Source organism: Tiliqua scincoides, chromosome 3, assembly GCF_035046505.1.
Source record: "Tiliqua scincoides isolate rTilSci1 chromosome 3, rTilSci1.hap2, whole genome shotgun sequence".
Classification (NCBI taxonomy): domain Eukaryota; kingdom Metazoa; phylum Chordata; class Lepidosauria; order Squamata; family Scincidae; genus Tiliqua; species Tiliqua scincoides.
The window spans coordinates 58,849,041-58,871,678 of NC_089823.1; the positions used below are offsets into that span (position 1 = coordinate 58,849,041).

The following is a 22,638-nucleotide window of genomic DNA, read 5'->3' on the forward strand; positions in this document are numbered from 1 at the left end:
ATCAACGATTGGACTACATATAAGCAGCTTCATACACCCAACCTGCAAGGAGGAATAAAAATAACGTCTTCTGGATGAGAACATGAACCATTTGATATTGAAAAATCCCTGTTTTTATTCATTTAGAAAGCACATACAGCAATGAATGGGGGAGGAGCAGAGAGATGCAAAACAGGTGAGCATACAAATCATTTCAAAAGTAAGAGTGAGACATTTCCCAGGTGAGTAGTAGTACGTCAGTCTGATGTGAGCGCTGAGTCTGCTGTACTTCCTCTAGATTAAAAAAAGGGAAAAACCACATTGAATTTCTGAGGAACAAGATTAATGTCTCTTTCCAGAAATTCTTCCATACAATTGGAGGCATCCAAGTTTTTTGTTTGTTTGTTTTGCTTTTGTATTTTGCTCCCGATATCTCCCATGGAAAGCATTGTACTTGTTCAAGCCATGGTTTCTTTCCTCAGTGTCCGCCTCTGATGACAAGTAAGGATACTTGTGAATGATGATCGTCCTTTAGTTCTTGACCTTTTCTTTAATTTCTTCTGGTGTTTGAGAGAAATTCCAAGTTCCTCCATTATGGCATTGAAAGAAAGACACTGGCAGAAGATGGGAAGGAAAAAAGGAAGGATCATGTTATTATACCCAAAACAGATTATCTGCCTATCTTTTTCACAATTTGCACCCATCTTTTAAACACATTAAGGGCCCAATCCTATTCTCACTGGTACAAGAGCCTCTCCATCATTCTGTTGAGCACTGTGGCCTGTGCAAAGGCTGGAAGGCCATGTGCTGGTAGCAGTGCCACAGAAACTTGGTTGTCTGTGGCTCGTGGTGTGGGTGTATCAGGGCACGGATCAGACTGTGCCAGTGCAAATCGAGAGCAGCATGGGTGTGGATCTCAGTGACACCCATGTATGCTAAATCTGGAATCCCCATTCTCGATGACACTCATGGTGTATGTTAAATCTGGAACCCCCATCCTTGGCCTGACATGCCCCTTACAGCCCAACAGATCCATGCCAGAAAAGAGCTGCCACAGATCTGGGTAGACCCATACAGAACCACAAAATGGTCAGGGAGGTAAGTAAAATTTTTCATTACCCACCTCTCCTGGCTAGCTTGGTCCCCAGCCAGCCAACAGTATGCAGTGCCTGCTGTGTCCGTAGCCCTGCACCATGCAGGCTGGCCAAGGTTAGGATTAGGATATTAGAATGTGAATAGCTCTTGTTACTCGTTCACTGTCACTGTGATATTTTACAGAACTGAGTTAGAGCCCAATCCTGAGCTCCCGGAGCGCACAGCTGCGGCGGCACAGAAAACAGCTGCCGCTGCATCCTGTGCGCCCACAGCAGCTGCGGGCAGCACCTCAGGAGAAGGAGACTTTCATCCCCTTCCCCTGGGTAAAGGGAGTAGCCCCACAGTGGGGCTACTCAATTCACCACAGACCAAAAGGTCAGCGGTGAGGTAAGAGCCTTCATGTCAGGCGCCAAGCCTGATGCGAAGGCTCAGGATCCAGTGGAGCATCACTCCAATGGGTCCATACTTTCCTGGGAGTAAGCCTCATTGACTACAATGGGTCCCGCCTCCCTCCCCTGGCACGCTTCCCCTTGCCTTCTCCCTGACACACCTCTTCCCCGCCCTCCTCCCACAGTCCGCTCACCTCCCCCCTCCCCAGAACGCCTCCTCCCCACCTCCTCCCCGCCCCCGGTTTCCTCTTCACTGCTCGGCAGTCCCTGCAACTGCTGAGTGGTGGAGGCCAGGTGCCTGCCCGGCGCTTGCCCAGCATTAGAGCTCACAAACTTGCCTTATGGCATGTTTGCGACAGTGTGTGCCAGTCCACACTTTCCTGGGAGTAAGCCTCATTGACTGCAGTAGTTCTTAGTTCTGAGTAGACATGCATAGGATTGGGCTCTCAGTATCCTAACAAGTAATAGACATCAGTGGCACCAGGCTTTCTGATCAATAGGAAGTTGTAAATATTGGTGTGATTCTTTAAAAGAAGTGTTCATAGGTAATTATGTTTTGTATGTATGGGAGTTGATCTGAATATACTGCAGTGTGAAATCATGCTCAGCTATGAGTGAGATCCATGTGTTTCCATCAGAGGCAGGGAATTCAAAACTGCAAACAGCCCTTAGCTTTCTTAAATGTTATTAGGATGTTCAGGACTTGGTGATTCATCTTTAGATGTATTTATTATATAGCTGCAGCTTGCTTGGGGAAAAAATTTTTTTTATCAGCCTACACTTTCCCCTACACTTTTCCCTCAAAGCTGTTTTTTCCCAAATAAGAAACAAGATAAATTATTCTGTTGTAACCAAAGAAATATAATAAAAGAACCTGAAAAAGATCACAAAAGTCATAATTTTCTGAGCCCATCTGGATCTGTGACAAGACTCATACTCCACCAGCCATGATTTTTATCCCTTCCATCTCACCCTACCCCATCACAAATGGGTTTGTAGCTACCCCATACTTAAAAAAGAATAACTTGCAATATTTTATATTGATGAGGATTGCTGTGGGGGAAGCTGCACCTCTTTGGATTACAGCAGCAGCAAATGTTAGGCATGACAGAAAACCTTTCCTGATTCACAGGATATGATCCACGTTAAAACAAGCTACTTTATACATATATGCTATGCTGCATTTTCACATGTCAGATAGGAAAGAAAAATGGGTGAAGAAGGTGATGCTGCAAAATAGGTAGCTATCTCAGTGCTGTGGAAGAAAGAATGAGTAAAAGCATCAGAGAGCTTGGTACGGAATGATCAAGCCAGACTATTCATAGCAGAAATGCTGTTTTTTGTTCATAGTGTGAGAACAGGGTAAAAAAGACATTGCATCTCAAAACATTACAGCCAGAATTCTCTATACCAGTGTGGAAGAAAATGGAGATGGAAAGATAACAAGAAGGAATTTAGGTGTTATGCTGAGAAGTTACAGATAATTAGGAAAAAGACTGAATTTGAAGCCAATCGTCAGCATTATGCCTTATACGTTTCGCTGAAATATGTTTCCACTGTAATCCAAAGAAAATGGGCTGCATATATCAGCAAAAGTGTGTTTAAAGAGCAAATATGGAATTTGGAATCACTGTTGAAAGTTGTTCTGGGAGTCTGCAATGAATACTGAAAAGTCTGACGGATTATCCTGCCTGTCACAAGACTGATATTATACAGGAACTACGGTATATGCTAACCCACATGTGCAAATTGCTAACTAGGAGAGGGCCCTGGAGATATTAAAATTTGATTGTTAAAGTCGATTTTTTGGGGGGTCATATTATTTCAGTAGGATATGGCTGTGGGGCATCACAAAGAGCTCCTGCACTTCAAAGTGTGCCGCTACACTCCTGTTTCCACACATACAGAACTCCTAGCTAGAGCTGGTCACATGAGAAGATCACGTTCTCCTCAAAATGGTCCCCATAATCTTTGCAAAAATAAGCTGAAACTGAAGCAGAGCGTAGAACCAGAGTGTAACTTCTATAATAGAAAAATGGAGTCTGTTATCAGATTCATTATGTTGCTATACTGGATTAATTGAGAACAGGATTAATTCTGGGGATACACAGATTAGTTCAATTATTTCCTGTTACATAAATACTTCCATTTACTTGGACACTTTATCTGCTGAATTTCAATTAGATATATAAGACTTTTTCAGAGACTTCCCAAACGCAGTGCTGCCAACCAGAAATAGTACTGCCTGATTCCATTGGGTGTTTCTGATAATTTAACAGGCCCCCTTAAGACATATGCTTTGGGAAGAGAGAGAGCCCTGTATTAGCCTTTCCATTCAGCCTTTTCGTTTTTTGCTCAGGCTACAAATTAATATCTACAAGCTCTCACGTGTCAGACTTTGGTGTTCTGAAGGCAAAACACATTTTTAATTAGCTCTGGGTGGAAAATGAAAGGAAATGATCCTTCTCTGAAAATGCTGGACCAAACCAAAAGAATGGCAAGAGCTGTTGACCCCAATCCGAACTAGTCATGTTGACTAGTGATCCAAGACAATGTGGGCAAGGATGCATACTCAAGCCCACATTTTAAGACAACTGAGAAGATGCACCTGCTTCAAAACAGTGCATCACTCAGGTAGGGAATGCTTCCAGATCTGGTCTGCGCAAATGGTTCCCCAATGCAATAAGGGCCTCTACATGCAGAAACTTGCTTTTGTGAGTCACCCTTGGGGGTGACTGTGTATTGCCACAGAAGAAACCTGAATACCCTTTGTTCAACCAAACAGAAGTATTTACTAATCAATTACAAGAGCCTATTATACCATGATACACCATTAATGAGATAGTTAGCTACATCCATTCTCAGGACCATCCAACAGCCTTTAGTTTTTCATGCTCAAGAACTGTGGTCAAAGTGCAACTCAAGCATGCCCTCTTGAATTTATGATCTTGTTTCTTTGAACACCAGATCCTGATGCCATATCACCATCTGCTTTTGAAAGTTCTCTGTATTTAGAATGAAAAGAATGAAAAGAAGTTTATAATGTGACATGGAGGAGGGAGGATTGCTGTTCAAGAAACACTAGCCAAAAATGTGCTGGAAGTAGTTGTGTGGTTCTTTGGATCTCACTGAGAATACGTTTGGTTTCTCATATACATCACTGAAAAGGTTTGCTGTTAGATGAACACACCTTTACTTTACTGTAACTATACAGTGTGAATCGAGGGTTGTGTTCGAATCCCTCGTTCCTCCCGAATTAATTTGCCACAGTCTAACTCCGTAGATAAGGTAGTTCCAGAAGTGGAGTTGGACGGATGAGTTTGCTTGCACTGCAGTCCGTAAAAGAAACAAAAGGCCTTTTCGCATGCAGGAAGGAAGAGATGGAAGAAAAACATAGAGGCAAAATGATTAACCAAAGAAACAGAAAAAGCTTAAAATGAAAATGATACCAAAATTGTAGAACATAATTATGAAGAAATGAAAGCTGTCAAACTACACAGCAATAAGCTGAATTTTGAAGACTATGCATATTGATTCTTTACTGAAATGTTAAGAACGTAACAATTTGTATGAATGCTTCACCATTCATATTTTTCACAAGTCTTTAAATAGCTGATAGAAAGCAGGAATTCATATGAACATCTTTTGCTTTTCTCAGACTTACAAGAAGACTTACTTGGAGAGTTGTATGTTACACTATCTCTTTAATAAAAGTAACTCTAACAGGAGCCCTTATGGTTGACCAAGGATGCTTAGGATAGTCTCCCAATCCAAATATCTTTTCAAATTAGGGGACTCCAATTATTTGATCGTGTTGGCAGAGTGGCATTGATGTGCAGCAATCTGCACCTTTCCGTTTTTGGCTTCATGCTGACTGCTGAACACATGATATCCTGGTGTGCTCATGCCACAACTATTTTTCCTTTACAATTTACCCCAATGCACTGATTAAAACATTGTGTAAAAAGGAAATCTTTGTGTAAAGTGCACATGTGTATTGATGAAATCACAGTGCTTTAAAGAATCCTGATTCTTTTTGCACGGTGTTTTGATCAATGCACATACACATTTGTAAATAACATGAAAGGAAAGGCAATAAAAACGCTGAGAACTCAAAACAGTCTCAAACTGTGCCTGAACTAATTCCAAAATCATTTTAGAAATTCCCCAAGTTAAATTAGAAGGCAGGGCAGGCAGGCAGAGCAGAATGTGGGGCAGAATTAACCCACAGTCCAATAATGAAACTGAACAGGAAACATCTGCTCAGTCTTGCACTTTACATATTTCTAGTCATTCAGCAAGGCAATTTGACATATAAAAAAATCAGTGTTATATGAGATGTTTTTTCTCAGATGCATAGGATGTGAATCTATACATGGCCATGTTCTTGTTAGTCCTATTGAAATGAATATGATGTAGGCCCAAATCCGAATCAACTTTCCAGCACTGGCATAGCTGTGCCAGTGGGGCATGTGCTGCATCCTGCAGTTGGGTGGCACTCACAGAGGCCTCCTCAAAGTAAGGAAATACTAACCTCGGAGTTGCATTGCCCTTATGTCACTGCTGGAAAGTGGGTTGGGACTGTGCCCTTAGATGTACATCATTGGCTGTAAGGCTACAGCCAAGATCCTGCAAGTGCTGCTCCTGCATAACCTCCATTCATTTCAACTCAATCTGCACAGAAGTACATCTCAGTGGATCGTGTTAACCACAGAAACAATGCTCGTGCATTGCCTTAACAGCATCCCATAGTAATTCTGATAGCAAAAAAGCAATTTAATGGTCATCTTGCAACATGTAATTTGAAAATTTTAAAATAAAGGTATTTGAAAGATGTGGTGGAAACTAAAAGGCACCCTCCCAACCCAAAAACATTACTTTCACAAGCCTGCTTCATCAGGTTTTCCAGGAAGTAGAGAGAGAATTTTACATTTGGAATTCAGACTGGCCTGATCCTATTCTCAGCTGTAGCTGGTATATAAGCAGAGCCTCAATAGCTGCAATAGCCTCTTGTGTGAAGCAAGCAAGATACCACTGGGAAACCTTATTTGATGTTCAATAGCAGAGGAGGTATCTGTGCCCAAATTTTTGCCTTCTAGAAGGTTGCTCTATCGGCAGAAGATTGGGGTTGCTCCAGTAGCCCTTTGAGGGCCCAATCCTATCCAACTTTCCAGCACCGGAGCAGCCACAATACAGCCCCGAGGTAAGGGAACAAATGCTCCCATACCTTGAGGAGGCTTCTGTGACTGCCTCCCCACCAAAGGATGCAGTTCATGCCCCATTGGCACAGCTACACCAGCCCTGGAAAACTGGATAGGATTGGGCCCTTAATAGACACACAAGAAGCAGGTGGTAGCGCTTAATTGCAGATCCATCCCCAATGGTGCAACATTCCTGCATATCACCAAGGCCTTGTAGCAGTACTTGAGCACTACAGCAGGTGGATGAAGGATCACCTTGTGTTGGTGATGGAAGTTCTAGAGATCATTTGCTCTGCTGCCTTTACAGGCTCAGGTTCCAAATGAATCCCTTGTTACTTCCATTTGGTTATGGTTTGTAACGTCAGTGGTTGTTGTTTCTTCCTTGTCTCTTTCCAAGCCAGTTTGTGTGAGGTGTCTTGAAATTAAAGCAACAACTGTACAAAAAAAAATATTGCACTGTGCTGGACAGTTCTGCTGAACAGCACAAACTGTGACTGGGTCCTGGCATTTTTCCCTCTCCCTGTCAACAGATGTGCGCAAAGTGCTGCCAATAAGCCTGGCAAATCTTCAACAGAATTGCCAGGCTCTCAATGGTGACCTGTCGTAAATGTGGCAATTCCAATGGAAACTTTCATGATGAAACTCTACAACCAGCCTGTCAGTCTAGGCTGTGGCCTGATATGCTCTTGAAGGTAGGTAAACTCAAGCACTGCTTTCCTCCATTGCATCAAGCAGTTGAGCAGAAAAATCCATAGTTGGTCTTGCATCACCAGTTTACAAAATAATCTTAACATTGCTGCCAGCATCAGGCATGTCAGGTAAATTTCTGGAGTCTTTTCAAGTTCATAACTGACCAGCAGAAGGCTCATAGCTGAGTGCATAGCTCCCCCACCCATGTATTTGCACCACGTATTGTGCAACCCAAACTCGACTTACCTGTTCAATGTCACTGTTTTTTCTTGATTTATAAATAAATTCCCCAATGGCTACAAACACAGACAGGACAAGTCCAGCTGCGAGCACTATGAAGATGCCTCCAATGTTCTCCACACCAAGGGCACTGGCTTCTTTGCTGTCTTCTTCAGGGCAACCATTGCCTCGCCACCATTTTTCCTTCATCATGTGCAGCTTTCCCTCCTCTTGTAACTGGAGAATAGCAATGGTAATTTTGTCTCTGTAAGGAGAACCTGGAGAAAAAAGGGTAAGACAAGAACATTTAATATGATACCCAGGGTGAGCATGGATGCTTCTTGTTTAACATTCTTCCTTAACTGCAGAACCAAACATGCAGCCAACCAATCTGAATGCTAGAGGAAGCAGGAACTGTCCTGGTCCTATATATCCATGAATATATATATATATCTGTGATCTATATATCCATGAATAAGTGAAACTGCAGATACTGGATCTGCGGATATGGGGACCCACCTGTACGCGATTTAAAAGATCAGAATAATATTCAAGTGCATCTTTGTGCTATAATGATGTAAGCCATTACTGTAATATAGTTTGAGACAGTGTTTTAGTGCCAAAAAAAGAAAGTTACAGTATATAATTTTTTCACTCATGGAACAGTTTCAGATATGATGGTGACAGGTTCCTGGACAAAGAAAGATGAATCAAGAAAATTATTTTAACCCTCTGATCTCACAACTAAACATAAAAATATGACTCAGCTAATCATATTGATCAGAATGGATGGAGAAAGGGGGAGTATGTCCCGGCATAGGAAGAGTATCTAGAACTACTTCAAAGTAGAGGTGGGATGATATTATGGTTGGTTAGCAAACTGATGGCTACTATCACTGTTGTCCATGTGTTGATCACGTCAGTCCCTCTGGACGAACCAATCAGGAAAGGAATTGGAATAAGTACTCTTGCCTGGCTTACATGGGTGGAGTGAAGCACTGAGAGCTGAAACTTACAAATACTTTTCCCTGGAAATATTCAAAACATATTGTGTAAGCAACATCTCATGATTTAATGCAAGCTGAGGCATAACAACATCAGTAAACTACAGTAGGTAGGTGATATAGGTGGTATAATGACTGCAGAAGCAGCCTCAGTCTATTCATGCACCCTATTAAATAGTAAATACAAATCAATTAAAAAGGTTTTGCAGGTTTTTTTATTTTTTACAAAAATGAGGTACAGAAAGTGGTGTTACGTGTTTATCATATTATCACAGTTTTCTCCCACCTCTACTCATAATTTCTATCTCTCTGCACAGATATTTCTTTCAAAGCTTTTTGCAAAATATTAAACATTAGACTGATGTACTAACATTAGGCAGATGCACTAAATACATAAGAGCACATAAGCTCTTGCAGTATTTAACCAGAGATACATATCATAGAAAAATATCTAGTATAATTGGACTTGTTTGAAAAGTAACCAGTTGACTAATAAGAACGCAGTGTTGTGCCTTCTCCTAATGAAGTGGCAATTCCAGTTCAAATTTCAGAGGAGTAGCCTTGCCAGTCTGTCACAGCAAACACAAAAGAGCCCTGAGGCACCTTACAGATTGATTTATTACAGCATAAGTTCTCATGGTCTTAGGCTTACTTCATCAGATGCATGAGGTAGCATCTTCAGGTCATCGGAGAAAGTGGCCTCTAGTCCACCAAAGCTTATACCACAGTAAATCTGTTAGGGCCCAATCCTATCCAATTTTCCAGCACCTGTGTAGCCGCAGTGCAGCCCCAAGATAAGAGATCAAATGTACCATAAGGAGGCCTCTATGACTACCTGCAGTGCATGCCCCACTGGCACTGCTACACCCGTCACTGGAAAATTGGATAGGATTGGCCCCTTAGGGCCCAATCCTATCCAATTTTCCAGTGCTGGTGCTGCTGTGCCAGTGGGGCATGCACTGCATCTTGTCACGGGGCAGCAGTCACAGAGGTCCCCTCAAGGTATGGGAACATTTGTTCCCTTATCTTGGGGCTGCATTGTGGCTACACAGGTGCTGGAAAATTGGATAGGATTGGGCCCTTAGTCTTTATGATGTCACAAGACTCTTTTTCTGTGAGCACCAGATCACATCACAATAACTTGAATAATGAAATAAAACTTTCTTATTGTTTTGATTCACTTTGCCTTGTGAAATATTTTAACTTTTCTGTTTGTTTAGATGCTGTGACTGAAGTTCAGATTATTGATTTCATCACAAACACGAATGTATCTTCCCAAAAGGTTTTTTGGAAGCCCATTAATCATATAAGAAACTTCTTACAACTGCACCCCCCAGCTGTATGTCTGATGCACATATTCTCTCCATGAAACTACCATCTGTTCCAGTTTATTCATTGTTCTTGGTTTGGAGCATGGAAGCTTTATTTCTGCATTGAAACCTTTACAGTGCACCAATCATTAAACTGGAACTTCTGCGTTTTGTGCTGCCTCCTCAGGCACTGAAAAAAATGTTTCCATATAAGCAGTAAAATACACTCAAATCCATGATCCAGTAAACCAGAACTTTACAAACCGAAAATATAAGGAAAGATGGAGGGCAAAATGATTAGTGATGGTACCCTTCTCTCTTGCTCTTTGGTTCACTCTTTTAACTGGAAAAACTGGGCATGAACTGGGACAAGGTTATTTGTGACCACCACCCAAGGTTTGAGAGTAAAGACAGCCTTGGGAAAGCATCCCTCTCAGGTAGAAAGCCTCAAAATCGCCTTAAAAGCAAACAGCAGCAGAACATGATGGTCTAAAAGATGCAGCAATCTTCTTCCCAAGTGAATTGAGACCAGGCAGGCAAACAGTAAAACAAAGGAGTTTATTCAGCGGCGGGCAGCCTGAGCTGCCCGGAGCGTGGAAGGAAAGATGCAAAGGATTATTAAATAAAGCACTCATCCTACCAAAAGAAGAAGGGGCTGCAGAGGGTGGCAAGTGGCAAATAGAACAAAAGTGCTGGGCTAACTGCTTTCCCCAGGGCTCCATCACTGTGTGGAAGTTAGCCGTCACATTCCCCCATACAGATTAACAGCCCAATTATATGTGAACCTCTTGTGGCTGGAACCTGACAAGCTGTTTGGAGCCTCTGGGTTGCCACTGATTATCCACCTCCCCCAGTGCCAGTAGGTCAGGGTGGTAAGGAGAAGAATGGAATGGGGAGGAACATGGAAGAGACAGAAGTGGATCGGGGTGGATGGCAGCCTGGAAGGGGGCGGTATCGGTGGCAGAAGCACCATCAATATCCTATCCCTCTTCCAGGCTTTAGTCTGTCTTCCCTGAGCTACTCAGACTTGCAACAGTTAAATCACTAGGTCTGGGTAGACCCATTCTGGCACCAGAAGCTTAGCCCTGAGTAAGGGAACAGTTGTTTCCTCACCCAGAGGAGACCTCCAGGACTACCCCCCTGCAGTGTGGCTGCAGCAGCGGGGGTGGTGGGGAGAGAGATGACAGAATAGGGGTCTATGTGTGTGTGAGCTAATTCAGTGAGGCCCAGTTTGAGGCCCACCTTTTTGTGATTTTTGAGCTCTTTAGTACATTGTTGTGCACCTTTACACTCATCTCCACTTTCACCACCAAATTACACAGTTGTGCCACTAGGTCCCAGCAAAAAGTCCCCCCCCCCCATGAATATGTATCCATATTACATGTGTTCTAAAAAATACTGCCAGTAACAGTGGAGCACATGGAACAGAGTAATTCCATAGAGCTCCAGTATAACTCAATATATAACTCAGTATAACTCCTTCCTTACCTAATCATGCTGTCAAGCATGCTGTGACTATGCTATGAGTGTAACTCTTAGATTCATGCCAAATAGAGCCCACAATTCTTCAAACTGAAAAATGTGATGCTGGATGCTCCAGGGAGTCCACACCACTTCCCTGGAGCTTCCAGCACCACATTCTTCTCCTGATTTTTACGCATGGCTCTACTCCAGCTTGTGGTCACAGTAATCTGGGGGTGGATGATGAACTGCTAGATGTTACTATGTGAAGTGTGGGAGGCAGCTGAACCTGATTTAAATTACCTGACTGCATCAGGACACATCCTGCACCCCTGTGTCTTACCAGTGGACAGAATATTTATAACAGAATTCCACAGAACTCTGTTCTGGATTCTACTCCCAGTGTGTGTAATCTTCATTTTATCTCTCTGAGGGTGTAATCCTGACCAACTTTCCAGCACTGGCATAGCTGTGCCAGTGGGGCATGTGCTGCATCCTGCAGTTGGGGAACAGTCACAAAGGCCTCCTCAAGGTAAGGCAATGTTTGTTCCTTTACCTCGAATTTGCATTGCCCTTACCTCAGTGCTGGAAAATTGGTTAGGATTGCGCCCTGAGTTGGTTTAAATTCTAACCTAACATTTCCCATAGAGTAGGAATAACATAAGCATGTAAAAGATAAAGCAGTGGGTAATGCATTATTATTAGCCAACAAAAGTTTGAAGATATTCTAGCTTGAACTTCAACCAACATCCAGGGGAGGAAAGTACATACACGCACAAAATCTGTACCATTACATTTGGTGTAAAGGTGACAAATGGGTAGTTTTTGGAAACATAGGCTTATTTGGATGTACTTGTGAAAAGTTTCCAAATAATTATTTTCTCAGAGCCCAGTCCTATCCCTTGCCACAATACAGCATGCAGCAATCCCAAAAAAGGTATATGCTGTATGCTATTGGGGGGGGGGGGGGTGGCGACATGAAAGCAAACAGGAGGTATGTAAAAAATATTTTTACTTATTTCTGCATAAGCCCTCAGACTGCCTGTTGGTCACCTTGGACATATGCCACCCATTTTGGAGACATATTCCCAGGAGGGAGAAGAGGAAGTTTTCAAAACAGTGGATAAAATCCAGCATTCATGACTGCTGCCAGATCCACTCCTCCCTCCCCGATATACTCCTGTTCCTGCTCCTCCATGCCCACGGTCCACTCCCATCACTGACTTACCAGTACTGGGGGAATGGGGTAAGTCTGCTGCCGTGCAACCTGTACTGCACACCATTTATGGCAGCACACTATAGAGCATCATGTTTTGTGATGCTGTTAATCGGTCTGCATTGCTAGAACATGACTTTCAGCAGTACAACCTGATGATAGGATCGGGCTTTAGATCTATTTAATGCTCTTTAAAGATGCTACCTGTTCATCTTCCAGTTGCTAACATACTTATACATTTCTTACCAATGGGAGTGCCTACACCATAACCTTTGGAATCAATGAGCCCTCCAATCTGGGTAAGGTTGCAGTTTCTCTGAGTGACATATTCTATACTGGTGGATTCCATCAGCAGGGCATAGTCTGTGGTGAGCACACGCTGGATCCCTTCATCATTATTCTTCACCAATGCTGTCTGCTGCCTGCTGCTCATGAATGCCCACATTTTCTCATATGTTGAAATTTTGGATTTCTAAAGGAGAGAAATCAAAAGCATCAGAAATAGGCCCTATTCATACAAGTTAAATGCAAAACATTCCAAGATAGCTCCTTCAATTGTTAGCCTTCCAGTGAGGCCTGTAGACATTTTATTCTGGAAAGCTTTTGATGCCCAGTAAGAGGATATGATGGCTAACAGATGGTGATTTTAACGAATGGTTTTTATCATTGCTGCAGCTTGGCTTTTACTGTCTATTTTATAATTTTATTTGTATTTTATAGTTTTTATATATTATCTTTTTTGTATTTTAATTGTTGTTAGCCGCCTTGTGTGTCCTCTGGGGGAAAGGTGGGGTACAGATTGAATGAATGAATGGCAACAGCTCTTTAGTATAGGAGAGATGGATTAGAATTACCAAATTCAGTTCCATGGACAGCATTTTGACCAATACGTTCCACTTCCACCAAGCAAGAGACTGAAAATTCTTAAAGCCTTTTGCACTGAGGACACAATTTTAATGAAGGCATACAATTGTGTTTAACTATGGGGTTTCCCTCAGTCTGAGTTTTGCAGAGGCAGCGTGCGGACGGGAAGGGACGGGAGCAGAACTCCCCCCGCTTTTGGAAGGTTGGGGTATGCGCCCCTGACGACCATGTGACCACACATGGCCGTCAGTTATGTGATCCTGGTGTAAGCCGGAAGGTCGTAAAGTGGCGCACACCTGTAATGGAGTAGAAGTCTTGAGGAGATGAGATTGGAGCAATAAGATAAGCAGCAGAACCATATGGATGGAGGTGTTTGCACTCTATGTTCTGCCACCTGAGGTGAACAATTCAACTGGCCTCATGGATGGACTGTCCCTGTTTATGGAAACAATTGTCAAAAGTTTTCCCACTCCGTCACCAAACAACAATTGGACCCCATCACTGTCTTCATTTTTATGGGTTAGCATAGCCACTTCTCTATGAGACAAGAGCCTCTATAAATAGGATCACCTGAAAAACACCCAAGGGTGGTGACATACTGCATTTGCATTCAACAGATGCATGCATTTTCAGACTGCAATTTAACCTAAAGCTTTTCAGTATTTGAACTTTATTGATGTCATGTTCACTACCCTATCTGAAACAAAACATTGTTTCTGACTTAAATGTCAAGGTTATCTGTGCACATAAGAGCACCATCACAAAGACGTCTATTGCCCATGTTTTACTATAAGGCAAAACAGATTTCCACATGATTACCATCAGGGAAAGAAACCCAAATTAAAGTAATACTGCATGATAACTAGTTCTCAAGACTGGTTTTAGTCTGTCAAATGTCAGTCCTTGCAGCAGCACTGTGAAATCAGTTGCTATGATATGGACTTTAGAAGAACTAGGGCAGAGAGACAATAAGATAAGTGTCCTAAGTACTGAACCACTCACGAGTAAGTGGCTATGTGATCATTAGGAACATGGTGGCTATTATAAATCCGCGTCATTGCATACATCAAGTGGGTGGTGTAAGGCTGGCATTTTGCTGCCCTGCTCACTATGTCCAGGCTTTTTGAATGCCAATGACTGCATCAGTGCTAAAGCTCAGTCCTCTGCCTGGTGGCCACTGCACATGACTGGCTCCCTAAATGCAGGAATGAATCCCTTGGGTGGAGTATGGCTTTTCCTGGGACAACTCCAACAGTAAGCTAAGCCATCACTTTAATTTCATGTCTAAATTATGAAAATACTGGATATCTTGGGTCTTTGGTCCTCACTTCTAACCTTAATCAACGACAAATTAATTTAGCATGGATTTTTCATTATTTTAAACTTACATTTTAAAGTCCAATTCTTACTTTATTTTAAGGCCAATCCTAACTGAATCCCTCCATGCTCATGCAGCTCTGCCAATGAAACATGTGCAGTATCCTGGGTGGGGGGGGGGGGAGGTAATCAGGAGGCCTCCTTGAGGTAAGGGAACTGCCCCAAGGGGCCTCCTTGGATCTGCACAAGCTTTTTTGCTGGTGCAAATCTGAGAGTAAGAGACAGGGAAGGGGACAGAAAATAGGGTTCGGTGCATGCTGGTGTAGCTGAGGTCCACCCCTTCCCTGCCTCCTGCCCTCCCTCTCTCCTCCCTGTCCAAAAATTCCCCTGTTCCTCACCTTCCCTGGTCCATTATGCCCACCACCTGCCCTGTTCCGCCCTCTGCTGCTACTCCTAGCCCCCACTGCCAACTTACCTTTGCTGCTGGAGGTAGCCAGCAGAAGTAGTAGGTCTCTGGCACTGCGGCTGTTTGCAACAGTAGACCTGAAATGGCTACTGGTGGAATGCTGTGCATGCCGCCATGTAGCCATTTATGACAGCGGAACTATCATAAAGGGAAGCTTAGTCCTAGTTAGGATTGGGCTGTTAGTTAAATGACATGCTATCTATGCCCAATGTCTCCTTAGTAGGAAAAAAGTTGGTTGTGTCTGAGTTCCATTGAAATGAATAAGACTCAAATTAACCTCAACCAATTTGTTGTTTACTCATCACTAATATGTTTACTCATCAACCAAAATGTTGCTTACTCATAATTAATATTCTTTAGATACACACTATTATATTTTCTTGGACAGACAACGTATTTGACACATTCCCTGCCCTTCAAATTAAGAAGTCCAGATACTTCAGCTTTAAAAATATCCCTGTCATGGTTATTTTATGCAGAGCAAACTGCATCATAATTGATGCAGTTTCTTGGTAGAAGCTTTTGAGGGATATAAAGACAATGCCTTTCTTGTTTCAGAGGCATTTCAATCAAGGTGTTTGTTGTGTGTGGAGTTATCAATAGTGTGTGTGTGTCAGTCAGCCAGCCATGCCAAAATCCTTTGGGATGTGAATTTTACTGTCTCTTAGTCAAAGCATCTTGACCTAAGGTTCAGTGGCAAGAGCTATACCAGGAAAGGACTGTATATTCAATATGGAAGAAACAGGAGCAGTTTTAAAATTATGGTGAACAACTACTCTTTGAATTGTACTTATTTCTGTGTTTTATCTCTTTTCATTTGATTATAGGAAGGCTTATTTATGAACAACACAAATAGCAGACTTCTGATAATGTTACATAGCGATATAAAACTATGTATAGTTTAGTAATCTACTCTTTCAGTCTAGAAGATTACTAGTAATGCATTAATCTAGCCTTCAAGCAGCAAGGATGCCCTTATTAATGAACAAAGGCATCAAGTGAATCCATTAAAGACTTACCCTGCTGCATAAAGAGAGACACACACATTTCAATCAATTCTCCTGAGAAAAATAATTGTTAATTTTGATAAGAATCAAAGGTACAAGCAGTCATTCCCTTTCTCCTGCTGTAATGTAGTTTCACCACGAACTTGCAGGCACTAGCTGAGCAGCCATTTAAAATGTCAAGCTGACAGCCACAGAAATTGGAAATATTTGTTCACACAATACAGCAGAGGTAGCAGAAGCATATTTCTTTCTGAATTCCCACAGCTTTGCCCATCTGTCACAGCTTCTTTAGAGCGATGGTTTCCTAAAGGTTAGCTTTGTCTGTGTGTATCATGCTTGGATCCCACAGTGTGAGAGGATGATAACTATAATTACCTGCATCTGTTTAGCTCTGAACCCCTCTAAGATTACCAGCCGTTGCTTACATATACCTGTCATATTTCTAGCTTATTGGTGGATTCAGATTCAGAACCCCAAACCCATTGCTCTAGAGAAGTCCCTGAAAGCAAAATTAAATTTAATATGATTTTATCAGAACAAACCGATTTGGAATTGTAGACTTCTTTAGCCTTGGCCCCTCTGGCACTGGATTCGGCCTCCGGGAATACAACTCCTATGTAGTCATGAACGTGCTTTATGGCATGTTTGCGCCAGCTGAAGTGATTCTCTGGATTGTGCTCTAAGGGCCTGATCCTAAGTGGTCAGCACCAGCCAAACGCCAGTGCTGAGTGTCACAATTATGCTGTAAAGCAAGTCAGCAATGCTTACCACTGGCCCAGCGCTGACACCGGCCCAACACCCATCCAGAGGCTCCTCACACTTGAGGCCCCTCTCACGCCGTCCAATGCTTATCCCTTCCCCTGAGGAGCCAGCAGCAGTCATAAGATGCAGCAGCAGCAGCCATTTTGGTGTAGCTGCTTTTCTGGGTGTTGGGTAGCTCAGGATTGAGCTGCCATCTTTACTGAACACAATTGACTTAATTCTGAGTGAGGTAAATAAGACCATTTTCAAACACTTCTAGCCATAACTTCTGTGAGTAAAAAATACAGAGGCTCCTTTTCAAGCACAGCAGCAGCAAGGTTTTGAGCAAACTTCTTCAGTTTGGCAATGGATCAACACACATACCATCTTCCTCAATCTTCAGAGTAATTCTAATATTTCAATCTTAAAGAACTCCGACTCATCAATAGCCCGTGATTTGCTTTCCCCAACCACATTTACTCTCTAATGTAATAAAAAGTATCTCCGTTTCATCTGACAATGCAAAATTTGTTGTCACCATCTTACCTTGAAGAAGGTCATGGTCGATCCATCTCTAACAGCTCCATATTCTATCTTGGTTTGCTTTGCCAAATCATCTGCCGAATCAATGGGAGATTCCATTCTCTCAACAGTCAAGAAGGCAGCCAAATTGGCAGTATAGGATGAGATTATGATTAAGGTGAAAAACCACCATATTCCGCCAACTATTCTGGTAGAAAGAGCTTTAGGCATCAGCTCTGATCCTGTTATAACACCATCAAAACACTTGCGTTACAATTGACTGAAAGAAATGAGACTCATGCTGTGGGTGTTACCTCTATGAACATGTTTAATGTATGAACAATAGCAGAAGAGAATGATTTGATTCAAAAATTCCAGACGTATATAGCTTACACTAAAAATGGGATGCACTTTGAAAAAGATGAATGAGACGATAGACAACAAACACGTGAATGTCCTTGGAGTTGAATTCCAAATTTGCCACATCTTTTGTTCTTCCTAATCATTAATCTTAATTGTTTTTACAAGGAATATAATTGGGCTTACTTGGAAGTTTGTTTCATTGGCATCACTGTAAGAAACCTGTACAGGATTCAGATACCAGGCTGCCAAACTCTGTCAATATTAAATTTCATCATTAATGTGTATTTTTCCCCCTGTACCTCAATCCTTTTAACTGCCTGGTATCCCAAAGTCATACTGAAGAATAGACTTTGTTCAGTTTTGTCGACAGACCTTGCATGAGCAAGAGAAAAAAGGGAGACAATCTAAAATGACTTCTATGCCTATAGTTTAGATGCCAGTTAAAGTAAGAGCCCTAACTCATAATATTTGCATGATAATACAATGTTAATGAAGATACTGATGATTAACATTACAACATGCCACCTCAACTGTGGTCTGATACTGTAAGACAGCAAAAACAATGAAGCAAAACAACACGTAGCAAGCTTAGGACAATAAATGAATAATTTGTATTTTCTTTAGATGTTGAAAGCACAGTTCTTCTCTCACGGGAAAGATTTGATGGTCTAAATGCTTATTGCTTCTAAAATACATAGGACCCAAGTTTTTTAGTTTTAGTTGGCTGGTTCCAGTGTAGCATTTGATATTCATGGGATGACTTTTGCACTGATCCCATGAATGTATAAAATGTAAGATGTTTGTGAGGGTCTGATCACAGGCTCACCCTCCAGAAAATAACAAATTATAGCGTAACTTTCTGCTGGCCCACAGGATCGACTCGAGCCCCAAAAGTCAAATATTGTACCACAATCAGTTCTTATTTGCTATGCAGATCCTGTGGACACAAAACATTGCACTGAGGGGGAAAGATAGATTTAATACTAAAAGGGGCCTAAAAGCACATTCTTCAAACTTGCTGCCAGCTCTTCACAACTGGGTGGACAGAAGAGCATGCCAGCAAACTGAACACTGTTCAGGTCCTGCCACTTCCTGCTTCTGCCCTGCCTCTTTTGCTGCCACTTCTTCTTCCAGTGATTCACCTCCTCTTGCTCCACCTGGGGAAAAGTAACAAAATGCCTACAGCAGTGTCTGAGACAAGCACTTTTCTTGCAGGAAGCAATGTTAATGTTCCCCAGGTGGAGGAAGAAGAGATTAATGTTCCCCAGGAAAAGAAGAAGAAAGAGAAGGAATGGGCAGGGGTTGGTATGCACACCTGCCCCTTTCAGTTGTGAAGGCGCTATTGCAGCATATTCACAGCTTAGTAGGCTCTCTTTCTATTTTAGTGTCATCTCTTCTCTGAGATTGAGACTCTGACTCGGACGTCTGTCAGCTCGGTAGGAATAAAGCAGGTGCTTAAGTGATCGCTAGGAATAAAGCAGACACAAGCATGTCGTGCATCTTTACAAAGCCGAACACCAAGCATGTGCAGCACTGGGTCTCATTTGCTCAGGAAATGTGGTTGGCACTGAAACGTGTTGCCATCTGAGACGATTATGCCAGATGAATAAAACAGAGCTATGGCATTGACAGATTTATTAGTATAGAAAAGGTTTGCCATAATTGGCTTAAAGGAAGAGACTCCTGTTCCTAACAGATTAAAGTTAACTAGATAGAAATACGTGTACCTCTCTCTCAAAAGTCAGTGTTAAGTATGACCTAAGGCTCTAAGCACTCTGATGTGCAGGCTCACCGAGGGAAATCAATGGCAACGGCTTCCTTGAAAAGGTTTGGCTCTGGTTGCTTGCATCCCTAGGATGAAATTCTAGTTTTAACCTGCAGCTGACCTAGCCAGCATAAGAGGCAGCTGCAAAGAATGCTGATCCAGTTCTTTGGGAAAACATTATTTACTAAAAGCTCCTCAGAGGAATATAAATTATGCAGCTACTGATGCAATGTCTCATTTTAACGAACATAGATGATAATAACAGCTAGGTACATTTCAGAGACCATAGTAACTTGGCAGACTAATCTAGTAGATCAAGTTCTCTTCTGATATTCTTCCTCCCCAGTGCATGTCTAACTTTCTTGTCATTTTCTGTTGTCATGAGAAAAGTCATATGTTCAAGTGATGCAGAAATATGATTTTACTTAACTTTGATTTGCCGTGGAGTGCATCAACACAGAAGACATCAACAACAATCGCAAGCAAATAACATGCCAAAAGTAGACTATTGACTCCTGGGGCCATGATGGTTCACCAAATGTTGACGGTTGGCTCAGCAAAACTATTAGGTGCACAGCTTCAGGCCTACTAAGTTTGCATGCAATGCTGAAGCTTTTAAAAGAAAAGGATTTTCAAGGGAAATGGACTTCGGTCTTCCCCCTCCCCCAGTACAAAGCCTTATGCAATGATACACATATGGAGCTCTTGCACGTGCAGTCTTTCTCATTTGCATCATGCATACAGAGCCTTCACACCACTGAATGATGCAACAGATGTAGGTGAGGAGCTCCATATATGTATCAGAGTTCCGCTACGTGCATAAAATTGTCAGCAGAAAATTGTTCTGCTACATGCATAAAAGATGTCCGATCAATGCTTGGGGCCAAGTACTGAAAACGTACTTAGCAGCATGATCATTTTCAGTTTTCTCAGGTGTAAGCCCCACTGAACACAGTGGGATTTTTCTGCCTAGTAACTGTGCACACGATAGTATCCTAAGTCTTAACTTCTCATAGAACCTTTCTGTTTAAAGCAACACACTTTCCTACAGAGTAAATTCACTGTCATTAAAGAGGCTTGTAAATGGGGCGGGGGGGGCATGGCCTATATAGTTTTCTATAACTTTCAATAAATCTGCCAAGCCAAGTATCAGTTTGGGTAGAAAAAGAAAAGATTTTAAAGAAAAGGTGATATATTCAGAGTTAAATATTTAAAGAAGAAGGGGTGGGAATAGGGCTAGTATCCAGAACCAGTCAGAGACAATACTTGCTGAAGTTTCTCTAGTGCCTTTTTATGGCAGACATGACAGCCAATCCTGATCCAGACTTTGCTCACGCTCTGTAGAAAAGAGAAAGTCTGATCATCACATTTTAAGCTTGAATAAAGCAGTGGCTTCGAATCAAGCACAACAAGCAGCTTCTGTTAACAAGAAAGAGCATAACAATAGATGCAGAGGTTAGCAACCATTCATCTCTTGTTCAAACTCCACATGTTAATGATGGTGCACTTACAGTCACACGTACCACAAGGTTGTACATGGCAACATTCGCTTCGACTTCCAAATTTGTTTTGGGTTTTGTTTTCGTTTTAAAAGCTTCTTCAAAGACAAGCAGAGTCTGGTTGGGGCTGACTGTCATGTACCCAAGGTATGGTAACTAGGAGGCACGGCATCCCACAGTTTGCTGTGGATGGTGGTAAACTCCAAAAAGGCAGGCCATGAAAAACACATAGTATTGGAGCACTCTCACACACATGGCAGTCACAACTATAGACACACACCTGCCTGATACTGTAAAACCTTAAACGGTGTCTTTCTGATAAACCGTGACAAAGAACTTCAGATGATTCTATACAGGACCCATTCTCAGAGGGGACATGTGCAGTGCATACAAAAATGCACCAATATCTCTCTGTGTGCCCACTTGGGCCAAGAAGAACCTGATCTGCCTGGTTGGATCTAACTCTACTAAATCTCTCCAAACTGGCAGAATGGGCAGCAAAATGACAGATGCGTTTCAATGTAAGTAAGTGTTAAGTCATGCACATTGGGGCAAAAAATCAAAACTTCACATATAAGCTGATGGGTTCTGAGCTGTCTGAGACAGATCAGGAGAAAGATCTTGGGGTGGTGGACAGGTCGATGAAAGTGCCAACCCAATGTGCGGCGGCAGTAAAGAAGGCCAATTCTATGCTTGGGATCATTAGAAAAGGTATTGAGAACAAAATGGCTAATATTATAATGCCATTGTACAAATCAATGGTAAGGCCACACCTGGATATTGTGTCCAGTTCTGGTCTCCACATCTCAAAAAGGACATAGTGGAAATGGAAAAGAGACTAAGATGATTACTGGGCTGGGGAACCTTCCTTATGAAGAAAGGCTACGGCATTTGGACCTCTTCAGCCTAGAAAAGAGATGCCTGAGGGGGGACATGATTGAGACATACAAAATTATGCATGGGAAAGATAAAGTGGATAGAGAGATGCTCTTTACACTCTCACATAACACCAGAACAAGGGGACATCCACTAAAATTGAGCGTTGGGAGGGTTAGGACAGACAAAAGAAAATATTTCTTTACTCAGCGTGTGGTCAGTCTGTGGAACTTCTTGCTGCAGGATGTGGTGACGGCATCTGGCCTGGATGCCTTTAAAAGGGGATTGGACAAGTTTCTGGAGAAAAAATCCATTACAGGTTACAAGCCATGATGTGTATGTGCAACCTCCTGATTTTAGAAATGGGCTATGTCATATGCAAGGGAGGGCACCAGGATGCAGATCTCTTGTTCTCCCTGGGGCATTTGGTGGGCTGCTGTGATATACAGGAAGCTGGACTAGATGGGGCTATGGCCTGATCCAGTGGGGCTGTTCTTATGTTCTAATGGCCACAGTTCATTTATTTTAGCAGTCAGGCTTGTGAAGGTGTTTAGTCCAATTTTTTTACCAAACTCCAAACGGTTCTTCATTGTATTAAAAGATAACTGGTCTGTAAGTTGATGTAGGACTGTTTTATACATCCATGCCCTTATT

General features: G+C 42.2%; 1 protein-coding gene across 3 annotated transcripts in view; it reads right to left on the reverse strand.

Moving 5' to 3' along the window:
* Positions 1-503: 503 nt before the first annotated feature.
* The window catches only part of GRIK1 (glutamate ionotropic receptor kainate type subunit 1), a 200,428-nt gene continuing 178,293 nt past the window's right edge, over positions 504-22,638 (reverse strand). For all 3 annotated transcript variants that reach the window (XM_066622618.1, XM_066622617.1, XM_066622616.1), the window contains 5 exons: positions 17,506-17,723; positions 12,811-13,036; positions 7,601-7,851; positions 4,654-4,819; positions 504-593 (listed from right to left, as the gene is read on the reverse strand). In XM_066622618.1, the coding sequence (XP_066478715.1) occupies positions 4,670-4,819; positions 7,601-7,851; positions 12,811-13,036; positions 17,506-17,723 (845 nt within the window). In that variant the 3' untranslated portion in view covers positions 504-593; positions 4,654-4,669. The remainder of the gene's footprint in view (positions 594-4,653; positions 4,820-7,600; positions 7,852-12,810; positions 13,037-17,505; positions 17,724-22,638) is intronic.